We start from the raw sequence: 17403 nt of genomic DNA on the forward strand, positions 1-17403 counted from the left end.
GAGTATTTTGTTTCACCTCCTAAAAACCATTTGTCTTATCTGCTGGCCTTCATCTGCTGGCCTGTATTGCAGATGTCTACTTAAGTAACTTTTAAGTGGTTTTAAAGACTTCTTACTCTTTCTTTGGTCCTCTTCAAGGACAAGTTGCCCATTCTTTTCACTGTTTATTCAGTCTTTAGAATTCTTCCTTTAAATTGTTCCAATGGATATTTAGAAGCCAGGATGTGAAGTAAGAACATCATCACCAAAACCTGAGGGAAATGTATATAGCAAAAACAAAAACACCATACAACAAAACAAAACAAAACTCTCATCTGGTAGATTGGCATGATAAAGAAACCAAGAAATTTTCACACTAATATAAAAATCTGAGAAATGTAGAATCAATCCTTGCATTTGGACTGAAGTAAGAGAGGAAACATGTGGCCATAGATCAAGTTGGGGTTGGTTCTAAGGGTTTCATTCCTTCCTTCATACTAATATAAATATGAATAAGGACACAGCTGCTCTGAAGTTTTGATTTTACAAATGTCTTTGTAGAGATTTGGGAATTGTGCTAATTGTGCAGAATGAGAAAAGCATTAAGTGTGTAGTCATTTGAAAATTTAGTCCAACTGTACAGACTACTGGACAGTTTTAAGGCAATAATTTGTATCTGTTTGACCTGTTTGGGGCAACCATTACTTGGGCAAAAATCTTGATTTGCAGATCCTGGTTCGAAAGGAACTTGCTGCCTTTTATTGTGTATGACTGAGAAGTCAGACCTCAGCCTGCATCTACCTCAGCTTCTTAGTTTTGCCACTTTATCTTTGTGAGAGAGGTGGAGTATCTGTTAAGAACACTGTTTGTGTTGGCAGAAAGACCTAGGTGTAAATCCTGGCTTTGCTAGTTACTATATCACCTTAGGCAATCCACCTTCTCTAAATGTCGAAAACAGAACTCACCTCATATGTTTGTGGAACACATTAAAGGAGATATGTATCTTAAGAAAGAGCTTCCGTGAGAGCTCCTAGTAGTAGTGAAGTGATACCTATTATTCTGGCTATAATCTTAAACATACACCATGTTAGCTGCCTTCATTCTTTTGCAGAACAGATAAAGATGTATAAACAAACAAAATACAGTAACATCTACTGGATACTGTACAAGATGCTGATAATTAAACAGGCCAAACCCATGGCCCTTACCTAAAAGGAATTACTGATAGAAATCTCCATCTGCAGGCATCCTAGGGTCCGCTAAGTACAGTGCTGCATGCCAGTGTTTAAGGGAGTCTAGAGGTTGTTATGGAACTGAAAAGCCATGGTGGACACTCCAGGCTGGGGCTACAGTTCTTAGCACGATACTCCCAGGAAACATGTAGCACATAGTAGTCACTTCATAAATACTTACAGAATCCAGGATCCCTAAGTGATAAACCAAATGGTTTGTGTAGAGGGGTGGGAAGACCTGTAGTTGGAGAAAGAAACAGGAGCCAGAATGTGGACCCTTTTGAGCTTCAACTATATATACTGGAAGAGTCCCGGAGAACTTATTAAAAGACCCATCATGGACAAATGCAGTTTTAGCAATGCGAGGAAGGAATGGAAGGAGGAGCAGTGAGAGTCAGGAGGACTTCTTGGTATAAACCATCATCATGGTTAAAGCAGTAGAGGGAAGGCATGCACATGGTTGCAGTCACAGTGGACAAGAAGTGGACCATGCCACAGGGAGCAATAAAAAAAGACTGGGGGTTGAAATTGGCAAAATTTCTGCATTTAAGCCCGAGTTACTAAGCATAATGAAACGAATTCAAGTCCTTCTAAGTATGGAATAAGATACTTAGAAATCAGTTCCTTTTGTAGTTGGGGTAGAGATGAGTGGTGGTTGGTTTTCTTAGCATCTTTATTTAGGTGGTTTTTGTTTTCATTTTTTTTATTGTGTTATGTTAGCCACCATACAGTACATCATTAGTTTTTGATGTAGTGTTCCATGATTCATTGTTTGTGTATAACACCAGTGCTCCATGCAATCCATGCTCTCCTGAATACCCGTCACTGGGCTCACCCATCCCCCTGCCATCCTCTCTGCTCTGAAACCCTCCATTTGTTTCCCAGAGTCCACAGTCTCCCATGGTTCGTCTCCCACTCCGATTTCTCACAGTAGTTATATTACAAAACTACAATAAATGTTCAAAATTCCAGAATTCAAACATAGTTCACGTCAAACTAATGTAAAATGAAGCCAAACACAAACCATCATTTTAACACAATTCTAAATTAAACTATAAACCCGAAATACACCACAGCTGATAAAGTCTGCTTTATCTTGCAAAGTGGACATATATGAGTAAAACCCAAGATGACTCCCCCAGGTGCTGGGACCATCCTAAACTCAAGCTGTAATTGATTGCAGATAATTATAACAACATTGGCCTTCAGCTATGGACCCGATAATGAAGATACCTACTGAATAGCATGTAGCTTAACCAACTTGATTGGCACCTGACTCCCTAAAAATAAAATCCAGTCAAACTACATATCATGTAGTTTGCCAAATCATGCAGAGATGGTGAAAAACACCAAAGGTGTAGAGATGTGAGGTCGGAAACACAGCTCCATGGCCATCAGTTTCAACCTTCGATACATACATAGGGTGACAGACATTAGGAGAAAGTAGTCAGCATCCCATTGTGTCACACCTGTTCTTGAATTCTTTGAAGAGCTCACATTCCTCATTACATAGGTACCAGGCCATCATTATCCCCATGTAAGCGAGGAACACACGTCCTCGCTCCACAGCATTGTTACTGCTTAAAATTCATGTCCGCTGATGCAGGGAACAGAGCCGAGAACATGCAGCCTATGGTTTCAAGTTACCTAACACAGTGACCAGACTGAGAACTGATCTTTCCAAAGAGAAAGAAATACATTTCTTCTGTGAAACATGTTAGATCAGACTTTAAGAAAGAAACGTAGATAAGGTGACCATATTCTCTCTTCATATAAATAAATCTACAGGACCAAAGATGCTTTTGCAGACCCAAATGTATTCTTCCCTACCTATACCCCCACCCCCACCTTGGGAAATATGGGCAAGCTCTTAGAGTTTACTGCTGGAAGACGTTCATTTTATAGTGAGCAACTAAGCCCAGAGATGTTAAGTAACAGACCATTAGTGTCTCAAAGGTGTGAAAAAGACATCACCTTCTTCATGCATCCTTTACCAAAAACTATCCTGGCTTACTACAGCATAGTGTTTGGTGCTCTAACCTTCTCCCCAAGATGAGTGCGCATAAATGATGCACAGTTTGGGGGAACGGTCTTAATACACACCAGAACTTAAAACCAGTAGAACCTTCTCTCAGTAAATGCAAAGCTAAGAGAATCATCAGTGTTTCTTGTCGCTAAACAACAAAATGTGTGCTGGCTAAAACCGTTTAACAGAAATACCACGAAAGCCTTCCAGCAGACTGTTTTTCTGTTTGATTTGAAAACTAGTCCATAGCTTATCATCAAACGGACCAGTAATCCCTTAGCTGATGCAGGGATGAATGGGCAGTGAGAAAATGGAATCACCTGGTGTGTGCCGCAGAGTATTTACAGTCTTCCTAATGAAAAAAGATAAGGAAAATGCAAGGAACTTTGGTGTAAAAACCACCTTTTAGGGCTAGCGCTAGAGAGACAAATAAACTAATCACTAGACCTGTGTAGTCCCCGATGTCAGCTCTGTTTTCAATCTCTTTGTGGACTGACCTTGAATCAGAATATTTAAGGCTGCCTCAGCAGGGCACTTGCTCTACTTAACGATAGTTAAGAGGTTTTAAAATATGTTTCTGGTCCTTGCTGAAATTTTTTTCCCTCTGTGTTGCTGAAAGCTTTATGGCAAAGGGTTCTTAACCTCAGCATTACTGACATTGGAAGCTGGGTGATTCTTCGTTGCGGAGGGTTGCCCTGTGCGCTGTGGGTTGCTGAGCAGCACTCTGATCTTTTCTCACTACACGTCAGTTGCAGTTCCCCAGTTCTGACGATCAGAGATGTCTCCACCCATTTCCAGGTGTCCCCCACCCCTTCCTCGGGGAGCAAAACTGCTCCCAAATGAGAACCACTGGTTTATAGTACTTGGACAAAAACTAGTAAGCCTGTGAGAGCATGACACCTGTTCCATGTGTAGTAGATAAAAATTAATCCAGTTGTAGTAGCTTTATTTTCAGGATTTCCCCCCATGGTAATTAACACTGGTTTTCTGATGTCATATTGTTTTTGCTCCCCCCCCCAGTGAAAAATGCTGATTTAATTCCTTTAACTTGAAGGCTAAACCAACACCACCACTTGGGTTTATAATGTTTATCATCCCTGTTCCTCTGTCTTTGGAGAGAAAGCCTCCAACTTAGTAAGCAAGCCTGCATCATTCTGCCGGGTACATGATAGTCCCCATTTAGAAACAGGGCAGTTGAGATTGAGAGAGATTAAAAAGTCACCAAGATACTACATTGCATTTAGGTTGTGAATTCTAGCCTGCCTTAGAGTCCCCACTATTCTCTGTAACAACAGTTCTCCCTGTGTAGTCCATGGACGCCTGGGATTCCCCAGGTCTTTTCAGAAATACATTCAAGATAATACCCAGTCTGTTTGCCTTTTCCACTGTGTTGACATTTGCATTGGCCGTACAGAAGTAATGATGAGTAACACCAATGGCATCCTAGGGTACAGTAGTCATTGTATGCACTCACAGTTCAAGAATATCCTGGAGGAAGCAAAATATTACTGATTCTCTTAAATCTCCACATTTGACAATGTCCTTTTACTGTCCATCTGTGTGACAGAATGGAAGACGCGTAAGGCGTGTTACGCATTTAGGCTGCACATGGCATTAGGCTTGTGTCAAAGAGGAGTGGGTGTAAGATCATTTGTGTGGTGTGGTGAACAGCCACCTTTTTCATGACATACTACGAGTAAACTACGGTGTTTAGCCTTGGATGCTTGGCAGAGGTTTTCTCAAAAAATGATTGAAGTGAGGTTATCACTTGATGGAAGACAACTGACAGTATTTGTTGCCGGTCTATAAAAATTTGAGCTTTCAAACAGAATTTAGAACTTCTTAAGACTTCTATCTGCCACTGTGAGCTTGACAGATGTGACTCTTACATTGTTTAATGAACTGTGTCAACATTTGGAAAATCTGCCTAACTCAGTGAAACAATATTTTCCAACTGACTAATGCATGACAGTACGAAATCATGCATGGGTAAAAGATCCATTCAACGTGCAAGACAGACCAGTGGCTGTTAATGTAACAGCGTTACACAAAGTTCACGGATAGGGTTTCGCAGTGCACACTGCAGTACTAACCTTTCAAAAACCAAAATGTCGTGTTTGGGGCTAGAGTCACAAGGAGTATCTACAACTACCTGAACTTCATAAGCTTCTGAAGGACCATTAACCCTCCCCTGGTACACAGGGAAGGATGTTGATCGTGCTTTTTACCGGAAGCCCTCCAGGTAGTCCCATGTCACAGGAGGCAGATAAAAATTCCCCAAGTTTCACATGGGGGGTTAATGTGGTAGGAGAAGAGTAAATGAAACAAGTTGGGATTGAGAGGGAGACAAGCCATAAGTGACTCTTAATCTCACAAAACAAACTGAGGGTTGATGGGGGGAGGGGGTTGGGAGGAGGGGGTGGTGTTATGGACATTGAGGAGGGTATGTGCTATGGTGAGTGCTGTGAAATGTGTAAACCTGGCGATTCACAGACCTGTACCCCTGGTGATAAAAATATAGGTTTAAAAAAAATAAAATTTATTAAAAAAATAAAAATTCCCCAAGTTTCAGGGTTCATTATTTCAGTGATGTATTTCACCCACAGTACCACTTACATATGTGATAGGGCCTTTGTATTGTCACAGTGCCTGTTATTCAGGGATCGTGACCCTGGGCTAGATGAAAGGATGTGACTTACCCACACATTTTACGTGCTCCTTAAGGTGTGATTACTTCTCACAATCCGTCCATGAGCCTCCTCTCATCACTTGTTTTTCTGGCAGGAGAACTCAAGAGAAAAACCCAGCTTTGCGTGTGTTGTGTGTGTGGTTTTTTCTTCCTCTCTCAACTCTAATGTAAACCCCATGGCCTGAGAACTAAGCTGAGCACACGCTCCACTGTAAATGGGCAACAGCATTTGAGTATCCACCTAGAACAAGGCATTTTGTTCCTAGGAGTTTTCACTTAAAAGAAAGCACTGTGGATCGAGTCAGTCCACAAGAGAAGCTCCTAGCATCTTCAGAACATTTGGCAGAGCTGGTGATCTGTGATGATGACTCGCTGAAAACTCAGACGACGGTTAGCATTTTTTAGCAATGAAGTATTTTTTTTAATTAATTTAATAAACATATAATGTATTTTTATCCCCAGGTGTACAGGTCTGTGAATCGCCAGGTTTACACATTTCACAGCACTCACCATAGCACATCCCCTCCCCAATGTCCATATCCCCACCACCCTCTCCCGTCCCCCCTCCCCCCAGCAACCCTCAGTCTGTTTTTTGAGATTGAGTCTTTTATGGTTTGTCTCCCTCCCAATCCCACCTTCTTTCATTTTTTCTTTTCCTACTCCTCAGCCCCCCCCCACATTGCATCTCCACTTCCTCATATCAGGGAGATCATATGATAGTTGTTCTTCTTCGATTGACTTATTTCGCTAAGCATAATACCCTCTAGTTCCATCCACATCGTCGCAAATGGCAAGATTTCATTTCTTTTGATGGCTGCACAGTATTCCATTGTATATATATACCACTTCTTCTTTATCCATTCATCTGTTGATGGACATCTAGGTTCTTTCCATAGTTTGGCTCTTGTGGACATTGCTGCTATAAACGTTCAGGTGCATGTGCGCCTTCGGAGCACCATGTTTGTATCTTTAGGATATAGATATATACCCAGTAGTGCAATTGCTGGGTCATAGGAATGAAGTATTTTTAAATTAAGTATATACATTGTTTTTGTGGACCTAAAGCTCTTGCACACCTTAATAGACTACAAAATGGTATAAATTGACACACACTGATCAAAGACCCAGGGCATGTTAGCTTTTCCATTCAAAGGGGTGTGAGACACACTTGCATTCTTACGTGCTTTTGATTTCTTTCGGTCATGCATTTGCCATGTACCCCCTATTAAATGATGGTGCTTCCACGTGGTTTGCTTGTCATGCTAGTCCTTTGGTTGGACTGGAGCCCTTCAGCGGTATCGCAAGGTCACACTTAGAGTTGCGCACCATGTCATCCTCATCCTTGTTTCCCAATGGTGTTCGTTTCGGGCCCTCATCTTCATTTCTGTGTGACAAAAACGGGACTTCTTCCTGTGATGTCTGTGGTACACTTGGCAGTTTTCCACATGCCCTGTGCTTATGGGAGGTAGCGTGGAAGGACTGATGGGAGGCCAGGAGGCTGCCTGGATTTAGAGATCGCTAGCTATACATGCATCGGTGCCCTTGCTCATTTCCTTTGCCTTTTCCCTGTTGCCGTCGGTCATTTGTGGCTCGACGGCCCATTTTGCATATGCTCTAATTTATAAGCTAGAATTAGGGAACACAGTCCTGGGTTTCAGGCTTCATACTACTTTCCATTTACATAATACTTACATAATGCTTTTTCATAAAATCTTCAGTTTTTCTGAAACAGCGAAAAAGGACCATCTATGGAATATTTGCTTAATGCAGGGACAGTGTGCTAGATTTTGTGTGTATTCTCCTGTTTTCACAGATACACACACACAGGTGATGTCCTTCCCAGTCCATTCATGGAAACCAACTCAGAGCAGTAGCCACCAACCCTAGGTCACACAGGCTTTCCAGTGGGAGGGCAGGGATGTGAAGCATATCGGTCTGACTGCAAACAGGCCCCCTGCTCACTTTCCTCCTCCTGCGTGGCCCCATCTCGAGGTGATGTCTTCCTTCCACAGGGTTGCTGGGAGGCTCAATGAGGTTGTATTACTGAAGTGTTTTACAAAGAACAGGCACACCTCATTGTAGAGCACTCCGCCTTACTGCATTTAGGGTTTGCCGGAAGCTTCAGTTTTTAAAAAGTGCAAAGTCAAGCAAGCCTTTCAGTGCCATTTTCCCAACAGCATTTGCTTGTTATCTATTTGTGTATCACATTTTGGTAATTCTCTTTCAGATTTTTCTTTATTATATTTATTATTATATTTATATATAATTTATTATATATAATTATATTATATGTTATATATAATAACATATTATATATATTATATTATATATTTATTATTATCGTTGTTATGGTGATGTGATGATGACTTGCGGAAAACTCAGATGATGGTTAGAATTTTTTTAGCAATGAGTATTTTTAAATTAAGTATATACATTGTTTTTGTAGACATAAAGCTCTTGCATACCTTAATAGACTACAGAAAAGTAAAAATGTAACTTCTGTGTGCACTGGAAAACCAAAAAAGTCGTTTGACTTGCTTTCTTGAGCTACTCCCTTCACTGCTGTCTGTGGTCTGGAACTGAGCCTGCAGTGTCACTGAGCTATGCCTTTACTACAAAGCACTATTTAAAAAAAAAAAAATTTAAGTACATATACATATGTGTTTGTATAGAATGTATACAAATACATATACTTGGTTGAGGAAACATTACAGAAGCAACCTTTCAAATCTTTAAATATTACACTCCTTTTCCATAAACAACTGGTTGGTCCCTAAAAATAGCTGTCAGATGACAGAGATGGACTGAGCAGGAATAGGAGCATCTTCAGGACTTCAGCCAAGGAAGTTTTTGCTTCCCTAACACATTGCTCCGTTCACTCACTCTAAGACCTTCCTACCTCTCTGTCGAAGTCTGGCCCAGCGCAGCCCCTCCGCATTAGTCCCAAGTTTCCATTCATCCAGGGCGGCTCACACGGGACCTACAGCAGAGTCCATCCGGGTTATGCTCTCCCACTGCAGGCTGTCAGCATGTGCTCCGTGCACTCTCCCAAACCCAGCAGGGAAATCAGTACCCTGTGATGGAGAAGTCTCCAGAAGTTCCTGACAGTGTTCAGTGAACATCATGGAACCCCGAGGCCTGTTCCCAGAACCGGGGTGGCGGGAACCCTGTCCATTTCACAGAAGCCTCTTCGACAGACAGAGGATCAGCCAGGCACACGGGCTTCATTTGTGGAGAGAATTAAGGGGAGTTTTGGGCTCGTAGAAAATCTCCAAACCATGAGGAATAAAGGATCTTCAAATACTAGAACAGCACTCAGTGTGGTGAGAAGTTTACAAAAGGAAAAAAGAGAGCTGGTGGGAGAAGCAGATTCCCCCTCTCCTTTTTCTCGAGGCTGCATCTTCAGTGAGTGGGGAGGGCAGAACAAGGGTCTCCCTGTGAAAGCCCCCCATTCCTTCTCTCACCGCAAGCCAGACACAAGGCTGGAGTCACACTTCTGCATCCTCATAAGCTGTAGGGTCAGCCCAGATGACCCAGGAATGAGATGGCAGCCCAGACTCAGGCACTGTAAAAAGCTCTAGCTCATGGAGGACAGGGGTAGAGCTGTCCTGAGACGTGACTGAATTTAGAAAGATGCCTGTACGAGATCTTAAAAATCAAAAATTAGATGGATGTCCTAAGCAGTTAAAGGGGTAGGAAGCGTCTTTCTGAAGGGACGGATGCATCCTGTGTCTTGATCCCGGTGGTAGATGCAAGCGGTCCAGGGAGCCAGACTCATCAGCTGCACACTTGAAAAGGGTGAGTGACACCGTACACACAGGACACCGTCCTCAAGGGGATGATGAATACTAAGAAGCCCTCAGTGACTAACAAGTACAGTTTCTAAGTGAAGCTTGTTGTCACCATTCTTTAAGGAATACTTAAAAGAAATGACCTCACTCTTAATTTTGTCTGAAAGAAGAATTCAGCATTGTTTGAATATATTTAGGTGGGCAATTACAATGCCTGCTAGTCCATGACACCAGAGTTCAGTGTGGACATGCTCACTGGGGAGTGAGGAGTTAAGAGGAATGGATTTTGATATTTAACAGCCGTGACAGTTAAATCATAACCCTGCTTTCTTCCTTCTTTAGCCCTGGAATGAGACCAGATGTCAGCTCCCCTCCATCCAGCTCGTCTGCGGCCACGGGACCACCTCCCAAACTCTGCCTTGTGTGCTCTGACGAAGCCTCGGGGTGTCATTATGGGGTCTTGACTTGCGGAAGCTGCAAAGTATTCTTCAAAAGAGCAGTGGAAGGTAGTGTGTGTTTTGAAGAGTTTTATTTTTCCTCTATCGTGTTCTTGTCTCTCAAGGTGGATTTTGCAGTTTCTGTTATATGTGAACCCCATTCAGGCTGGACGTCAGGAGAGGCAGGTGGGGTGGGGGGTGGCTCTTAGGTCTTCCAGCGGGAAAGAGATTTTAAAAAGCAACACAAACAGAACTAGAATAAAATAGAACAGTATAAATTCAGGGGCGGGAGTTTGGTCAGAGAACAGAAGGTAAATGTGAGAAAGGGCTGTCATGTGAAATGGCGGTGTCAGGTTCCAGCGGTAACATCATGCTCATTGTATGAGAATCATAGGCTTTAACTCCCAGCAAGTAGTTGGTTCTAAAACGAGCAACTATTCCAGTATGACAAATGAGTGACAGTAAGAACTATGAGGGAGAAATTCTCTGGATGGGATTTTTTTTTTCTACTGAGCCACAAATCTTACTTCACATAAGAGCTGGTCCCTGTCCTCTGGGTGGTCATGGTCTACCTGAAGTGAAGGATGAGTGAACAGTTTCCAGGTACAGAGGTTAAAATACAGAGAAGCAAGTGATAAACTGCTTGAGGAGGTCAAGAAAGTAGGTATTTCAGAAGAGCTGATTTCACTATATTATATTAATATGAACTTTACCCTTGTTATGGATTCAGCCAACTGCCAAGGGCAATAACATCAGCTCCTTCAAGAAAGAGAAATTCATTCCCAGTGAGTTGTCTTGGGAAAAAATCATGTACTCTAGTTACCTGTAAAGCAGGTTGAAGGTAGTTGTGGCCTGAATGCATTACCTAAAGCTCTGATTATATTAATTGTTAAAGAAGTGTAATTATCTATCCACTCACAATATAAAAAGGATATTATTATTTGCCTAGAATTCTGTTTGCATAACCTTGAGAGTCAGATGAGTCATTTTCTTTTGTTTGGATTAGTTTGTAATACATGAGCCAACTATAAAATTACTCCCGTTACCCCACACAGAACACAGGGATGCAGGCTTTGCCCCCGTCAGGGGTTGCCTGGTCCTACGGAGGGGGTCACACGGAGCACTGAGTGAGCACTCCTGTTACAGTTACCCAGTACAGACCCAAGAGAGTGAAGCTTGTTCCTGTCACTGTACCTACTTCAGCACTTCGTTAAATTATGAGTTATTTCCATGATGTACGTGCAGTGATAGCAGTAATAATATTACAGTAGTATTGACTAGTTGATTTCTGAAAGTGAAATTCAGAATGAGACTATGGAACCTTAGAAGAAGAAAAAAATGGATATTTCAAAAAATATTTTAGTTAAAATGGAGGAGAATGAAAAATTCTTTAAAACAGGGCTATACATACATTGCTCATAGGGACCAAATATGTCTCATTCTGGCAAAGAGAAGGCAGGCAAGGAAAGCAGGCATTGATGTTAGAGAGGGCAAGCTTACCTAAAAGCTTCCAGTGCCCTTTAAAAAGTGTAAAAAACAGGGGCACCTGGGTGGCTCAGTGGGTTAATAAGCCTCTGCCTTTGGCTCAGGTCATGATCTCGGGGTCCTGGGATCGAGTCCCGCATCGGGCTCTCTGCTTGGCAGGGAGCCTGCTTTCTCCTCTCTCTCTCTATGATCTCTCTCTGTCAAATAAATAAATAAAATCTTTTTTTAAAAAAAAAGTATAAAAAAAAAACGAAAAAAGCACTAAACATATGTCCGCAGTAAAATACCACTGCAGGCCATATGCCCTCTGGGCTTCACCCCTGCTCTAAAATTCTTATACTTGCTTTTAGGTACAAATTTCATAGAATATTAGCTGTACCGTTTCAAAATGTATAGGTAGTGCTTAAGTCTGATGGCTCGATTACGTAATTAGTAGGCAAAGGTTTAACTGTGGACTCTGTTAAGTAAATCCTATTTGGATTTTCATTTTCCCGCATGTCCCTTCCAGTTCTAAAATTCTGTAATCTTTTGATAACTCTTAGCAGTTTTACTTTTTCTTCATAGAATTGATAGAAATGTTTTAAAGCCCAGATACATATTTTGGAGCACTTTCTTAGAGAATTACAGAGAGGAAGTAAGATCTGCAACATACTTGGCACTCCATTTTCCGCACCTGCTGGAAATAGCAGTTGCCTCGCCCTCAGAATGGCAGAATGTAAATACCCCCAAACATTCAGGTGTTTTTAAGAAACCTGCACAAGTTTAACTTACTTATTACTTATCTAAATCCTTAATCTAGGTTGAATGGCTATTTTGAAGTTTTTAACCCAGAATTCCGGGAGTCACTTTTCTGCATACGGAATAAAACTCCGGGTAGCTTCCCTTCTTTCTATGTGTGCTAGTTGAGTGATTACCGCCCCCCACCAAGTCCATTTGTCTTACGTCCCCTTTGCACAGAAGTACGTGTAAGCTTTGTCAGTGGGTCATAATGGCGATAGGCATTCACTACCCTCAGTGTACCATGAACCCAGCACTGTTTGTTTGTCACACCATTGAATTAAGGGCTCTGTGAGCTCCTAGAGGCCTCAGTGATCCTATTTGACAGTCCAGGAAAGTGAGGCTGAGAGTGGAAGCAGCAGCGCTGGTATCCTAGCACAATACCCTCCAAGCTACACTGACCCTCTGAGAGTTTATATAATCAGGTTAGATACAGAGATGAAAGCAGTCACAAGGGAGTGATTTCCCAGCTGGCATTGATTGAGTGCTCACAAGATGCTGTTTGTAAGAGCCTTCTCCACAACTGCCTTCAACCCTTGCAGAAGCCCAGCAAGATAGCTTTGCAGATAGGGAAATAGGGGCTCAGAAAATGTAATGAAGTTTACAGAGATCACAGAGCCGGGAAACACAGCTGCAGTTCAGATGAAGGGCTTCTCGGCCCTCGAGAGGGCACATTTTACCACACCACACAGTTTTTGAGAGCAGGTAAAGAAACAGACTCACGCTTACAGAGTTCACATTTAAGACCTGGATGTTTCAAACAGGGTAAACCAAGTGCAGACACCCCCAGAACATGCCCTTCTTCTCGGACCAGTTTTTTTTTTAAACTGAAAAAACAAGTAGTTTACTATCCTTACTGTGTTAGTGATCTACGGCTGTGTAACAAACGAGGCCAAAAAGTATTGGCTTCAAACAGCAGGCACTGACTGTCCTGCAGTTTGAGTCACAAATTTGGAAGGAGGTAAGTAGCAGGGCAGTTCTGGCCCCTCATAAAGTCATATTCAGACTGTAGGTTGGTGGTGCAGTCATCCAGCCTGGAGCCCGAGGACCCGTTTCCAAGCCTGTTAACGCTGCTTTTGACAGGGATCTTCAGTCCTTGGTGTGTGGCAGTTGGCTAGGGCTGCTCTCAGCAGAGCAGGTGGCCTCCCCCAGAACAACCGATCCATAGGAGAGAGCAGAATATGGAGGCAATCATGTCCTTAGGACTGGTTCTCAGATGTGACTTCCTGTGACTTTGGCCATATTTTATTGGTCACACAAGAGTGTGAACACAAGGAGGCAGAGACTGTTGGGGGCCATCTTGGGGGCTGGCTACCACACCAACCATAAATAGAAACCAGAATCACTTACCAAAACTAGGTATTAACCATAAAAGTAAATACAGTGCAAACAGAACAATGTTAAAAAAAAAAAATTCCAGCTGTCTTGAACTCTTTTCTCCTCACATCTCCTATCAGGCAGAAGAGGAATTTACAAAGTGGTAGAAGACATAGGAACTCCAAACTAAGATGACTCACTGTCTTATCAGATGGACTGACCAAGAGTGACAATTAGTGATGCATGCCCATGTCTTATAAAATAGTGCCCACTAGGTGAAACTCCTCCTTTTACAGCTAAAACACAGACAGATGTGCCCAGCTTCACACTAATGACCAAAAAGGACTAATTTTAACTTTTGTAGGCACAGGGTCCCTGTGATCAAATAGCTCAGATTCTGTAGGACAGTGATAAGGGGAGATGCTTATGGGGTGGAACCTTATATTTTAACTGCCCCAACCATGGATGCATCCGTTGTTCCTCCTTTTGCTTTAAAGAGGTTAGGATTGCTGGATTAGTGCTTCCATTTCATGTCACCCAGAGAAGCCATATAACGTACATGACATGGAAAGGAATGGAAACAGCCGGTACAGACGTTTGGCCTTGGAAGGCAGCTCTGGAACAAAGCTCAACTATACGCCACTGGTCACCTTGGTGGCCTACTCCTCACACAAGTGGGAACCGTGTCCCCAAAACACATGCTTAATAGCGTTGTGAGTTATCCTGTTCTAAAGATGTGAACAGACTATGTTTCCATCCAAGTCTTAGACTGCCCTATGAAGGAAGGATCCTTACCCAGAAACCTGAATGAGGTATAGCCACCCTAGTGAGTTGATAATGGTAATTTTTCTCTTTCCTCTGAAGGTGATTTCTTCTTGAGAAATGTCCAGTAGTCCTCTGAATCCCATCCCCTCTAGGGTGAAGTTCGCGGACTCTCAGTTGTCCAGGGTTCATGTAGCTGCACGGGTCTTGTGCAGGATGCTCCTTTCAGAGCTTCTGGCAGGCCTGCAGATCCTCAGAGTTTCCTTCAACATTCCATAACCAGATTAAAAGAAAACTAGAAGAATGTGCACAGTACAGTGTACAAGGGTACAGAGACTGTCTTTTCCTGGCATTTTATTTGCCAGGTGAAAAATGTACTTCTGCCTCTTAGCACATTATTAAATTCTAGGTGCTGGAAGATTTTAGACAGCAACAGTTGTAAATATTTGGGGCAGTGGTCAATTCAAACATTCTCACACTATACAAAGCATGTGAACGAATGAACAGGTATCCATGAGATCCATATACTAGTTAGCTGGTCAGCGGTGAGATTTCCCTAACTAGTTGCTGGCAGCTTCCCCTTCGAGAAAGGAGTGTGGCTCTAGTCACAGAGCTGAAGGGCGAGCACACTGGCTTTGCACATGGTGGCCTAATGCTGCATGAGAGTCATTTTCCATGTGCGACTCAGAGTATATGGAAAGCAGTTTCCTCTTTAATCCTCCTTAGCATTAAGTGAGAAGTCATAATGGAGTGCTCACAGACATCCTCCATGGCTGTTAAACTGTGCTTGAGAAGGTTTCCGCTTGTATGTGGAACAAGGTGGCCTTGGAGGGCAGTGCCTGGGAAGGGCCAAGAGGGCGGTGGGTGGCCAAGTGTTCTGCTTCTCCATCATGGAGGTGTTCAGTTTGGGAAAATATATCGGAGGCTACCCTGAGCATTGGTGCCCTTTTCTCTACGTATATGCTGCAGTATCTTTCATGAACTACAATTATTTGTTGGACAGAATAAGGAGGAGACTTTTTTAAGCTGAACTCACAGCTCTGTAAGGTCCGTGTAAGTGAGGACACTGTACTTTTCTTAATCACTGCCTGGGTCCTAGGCTGTGTTCCACCTAAAAGGGAAATGCAGCAAGTCCCTCTGTAAAAATACCTTTTAAAACCTGGGAAATTTTGACAGCACCTTTGTTTTCCCTCTAGGACAGCACAACTATCTTTGTGCTGGAAGAAATGATTGTATCATTGATAAGATTCGAAGAAAAAACTGTCCAGCATGCCGCTATCGAAAATGTCTTCAGGCTGGAATGAACTTGGAAGGTAATGTAAATGCCTGAAAGGAATGGCCTCTGCATGCATATAAAAAATGTATTATTTTCCTTTTTAAAATAGAAGCAAAAGTAATAATTTAGTCATTACAATATATGTGCTTGACTAGCATAACTTTATATGACTGCTTTATAAACTAGGAGTTTTTTAATGAGTATTTCATATTATGCGTAAGTTTTTTCACCAGTTCTTATGGCACACACAGCCTTCATTAGAGGCAGATCGTATAATAAGAAAGTCAACTAGGTAACAATGAGTTCACAACAAGCTTTTCCTCCTCCCTTTCTGCAGCCTCAAAAGTCTTCCCTAGAGTTGAAAACGTTCCTCTGTCGGTTGTATTTACCTGTCCATTTTCCTCTCATTCACCTTGTACTTGGCTCTATAGCTGGAGAGATGCATGCAGATGGATGATAAATCTGCCCGGGGAAGTAACTCCTCAAGGAGGTGCTGGGATAGGTTTGGGTTTGCTTTCCGTGTAGAGAAGAAGCCTGAAAGTAGTTAGGACTCTTGAGTTTCATATCCCTGTTTCTATAACAAGTTGTATAATTAACATTGCTATGAAAGGAGTTTGGAATTCTGCTCTAGTTGAGAATGCGAGGTCCAGGATGATAGCAGTGGTGCTGAAGGGACTCACAGCCTTTGTACTTGGGGTAGTAGCACTTTCCTTCTCCAGAAGCCCCAAGGAGGCAGGCCAGGGATGGGCACTGAGTCGACAGTGCCTGCAGGGAAGGAGGATATGGTCTACCGGGGTTGCAGAGTCTGTCCCCGAAAGGCATGGCACACTGCAGAAGGGGTCAGAGCCCCAGGATCACAAGGAGGGGCACCTTATTCTGTCCTGGAAAGCTGGGAAGGCTCCCTTGGCAGAAGCAACATTGAGTTTGAAATCTAAGAGAACTGAAGAGGAGTTAGGTAAAAATGACTAAGTAAAGGCAGAGACATCATCAGATTTAAACTGTAGAAAGATTCGTCTTGCCTAGAGAGACTGGCAGGACAACCCTAGAGGTCCTCCAGACCTCAGTATCAGAAGTGGTAGATTTTGATGCTGTTGCCCCCATACCAAGTAATTCTCCAGATTTATTTTACGGCAGCCTTTCTCAATGTTTCACATGCCTGGCAACTAAGTACAGGTATGTTTTAAGGGTAATCCTCAATGTTTTACTTCATTTTAGGGTGTAGTGTAATCTTTTCCAAATTACAGCTTTATTTTTGCTATAAAGAGTCACGTGGAACTTAAATGTAGGGAGGTTTTTTACATGATCAGATTTCATACCTAATTTTTTTTTAAGATTTTATTTATTTATTTGACACAGAGAGACACAGCAAGAGAGGGAACACAAGCAGGGGCAGTGGGAGAGGGAGAAGCAGGCTTCCCACTGAGCAGGGAGCCCGATGCAGGGCTTGATCCCAGAACCCTGGGATCATGGCCTGAGCTGAAGGCAGATGCCTAATGACTGAGCCACCCAGGCACCACATACCTAATATTTTTAAGCTAAGTTTTGAAACTAGTAAGATTTCTTTTTATTAAGAATGGAAGGGAACTATCATAAACTCAACACCTCTATAGAAATCAGATGCTGACAATCTCT

The 17403-nt window shown here is 42.5% G+C and overlaps 1 protein-coding gene and 1 long non-coding RNA gene across 9 annotated transcripts in view; one reads left to right on the forward strand and one right to left on the reverse strand.

Annotated features, from left to right (window-relative positions):
* Positions 1-17403, forward strand: part of NR3C1 (nuclear receptor subfamily 3 group C member 1) — a 111729-nt gene that overhangs the window by 77602 nt on the left and 16724 nt on the right. For 7 of the 8 annotated variants that reach the window (XM_032844257.1, XM_032844254.1, XM_032844252.1 and 4 more), the window contains exons 3-4: positions 10060-10226; positions 15692-15808. In XM_032844257.1, the coding sequence (XP_032700148.1) occupies positions 10060-10226; positions 15692-15808 (284 nt within the window). The remainder of the gene's footprint in view (positions 1-10059; positions 10227-15691; positions 15809-17403) is intronic. The other variant, XM_032844258.1, reaches the window with a different exon arrangement.
* LOC116859173 lies at positions 48-11721 on the reverse strand. The gene is made up of 3 exons (XR_004381099.1): positions 11693-11721; positions 11290-11291; positions 48-117 (listed from the first exon to the last, which is right to left on the reverse strand). It is a non-coding gene; the product is annotated as an uncharacterized LOC116859173 (long non-coding RNA).

The sequence above is a fragment of the Lontra canadensis genome, unplaced genomic scaffold, assembly GCF_010015895.1.
Source record: "Lontra canadensis isolate GAN:19392208 unplaced genomic scaffold, GSC_riverotter_1.0 scaffold149, whole genome shotgun sequence".
Classification (NCBI taxonomy): Eukaryota; Metazoa; Chordata; class Mammalia; order Carnivora; family Mustelidae; genus Lontra; species Lontra canadensis.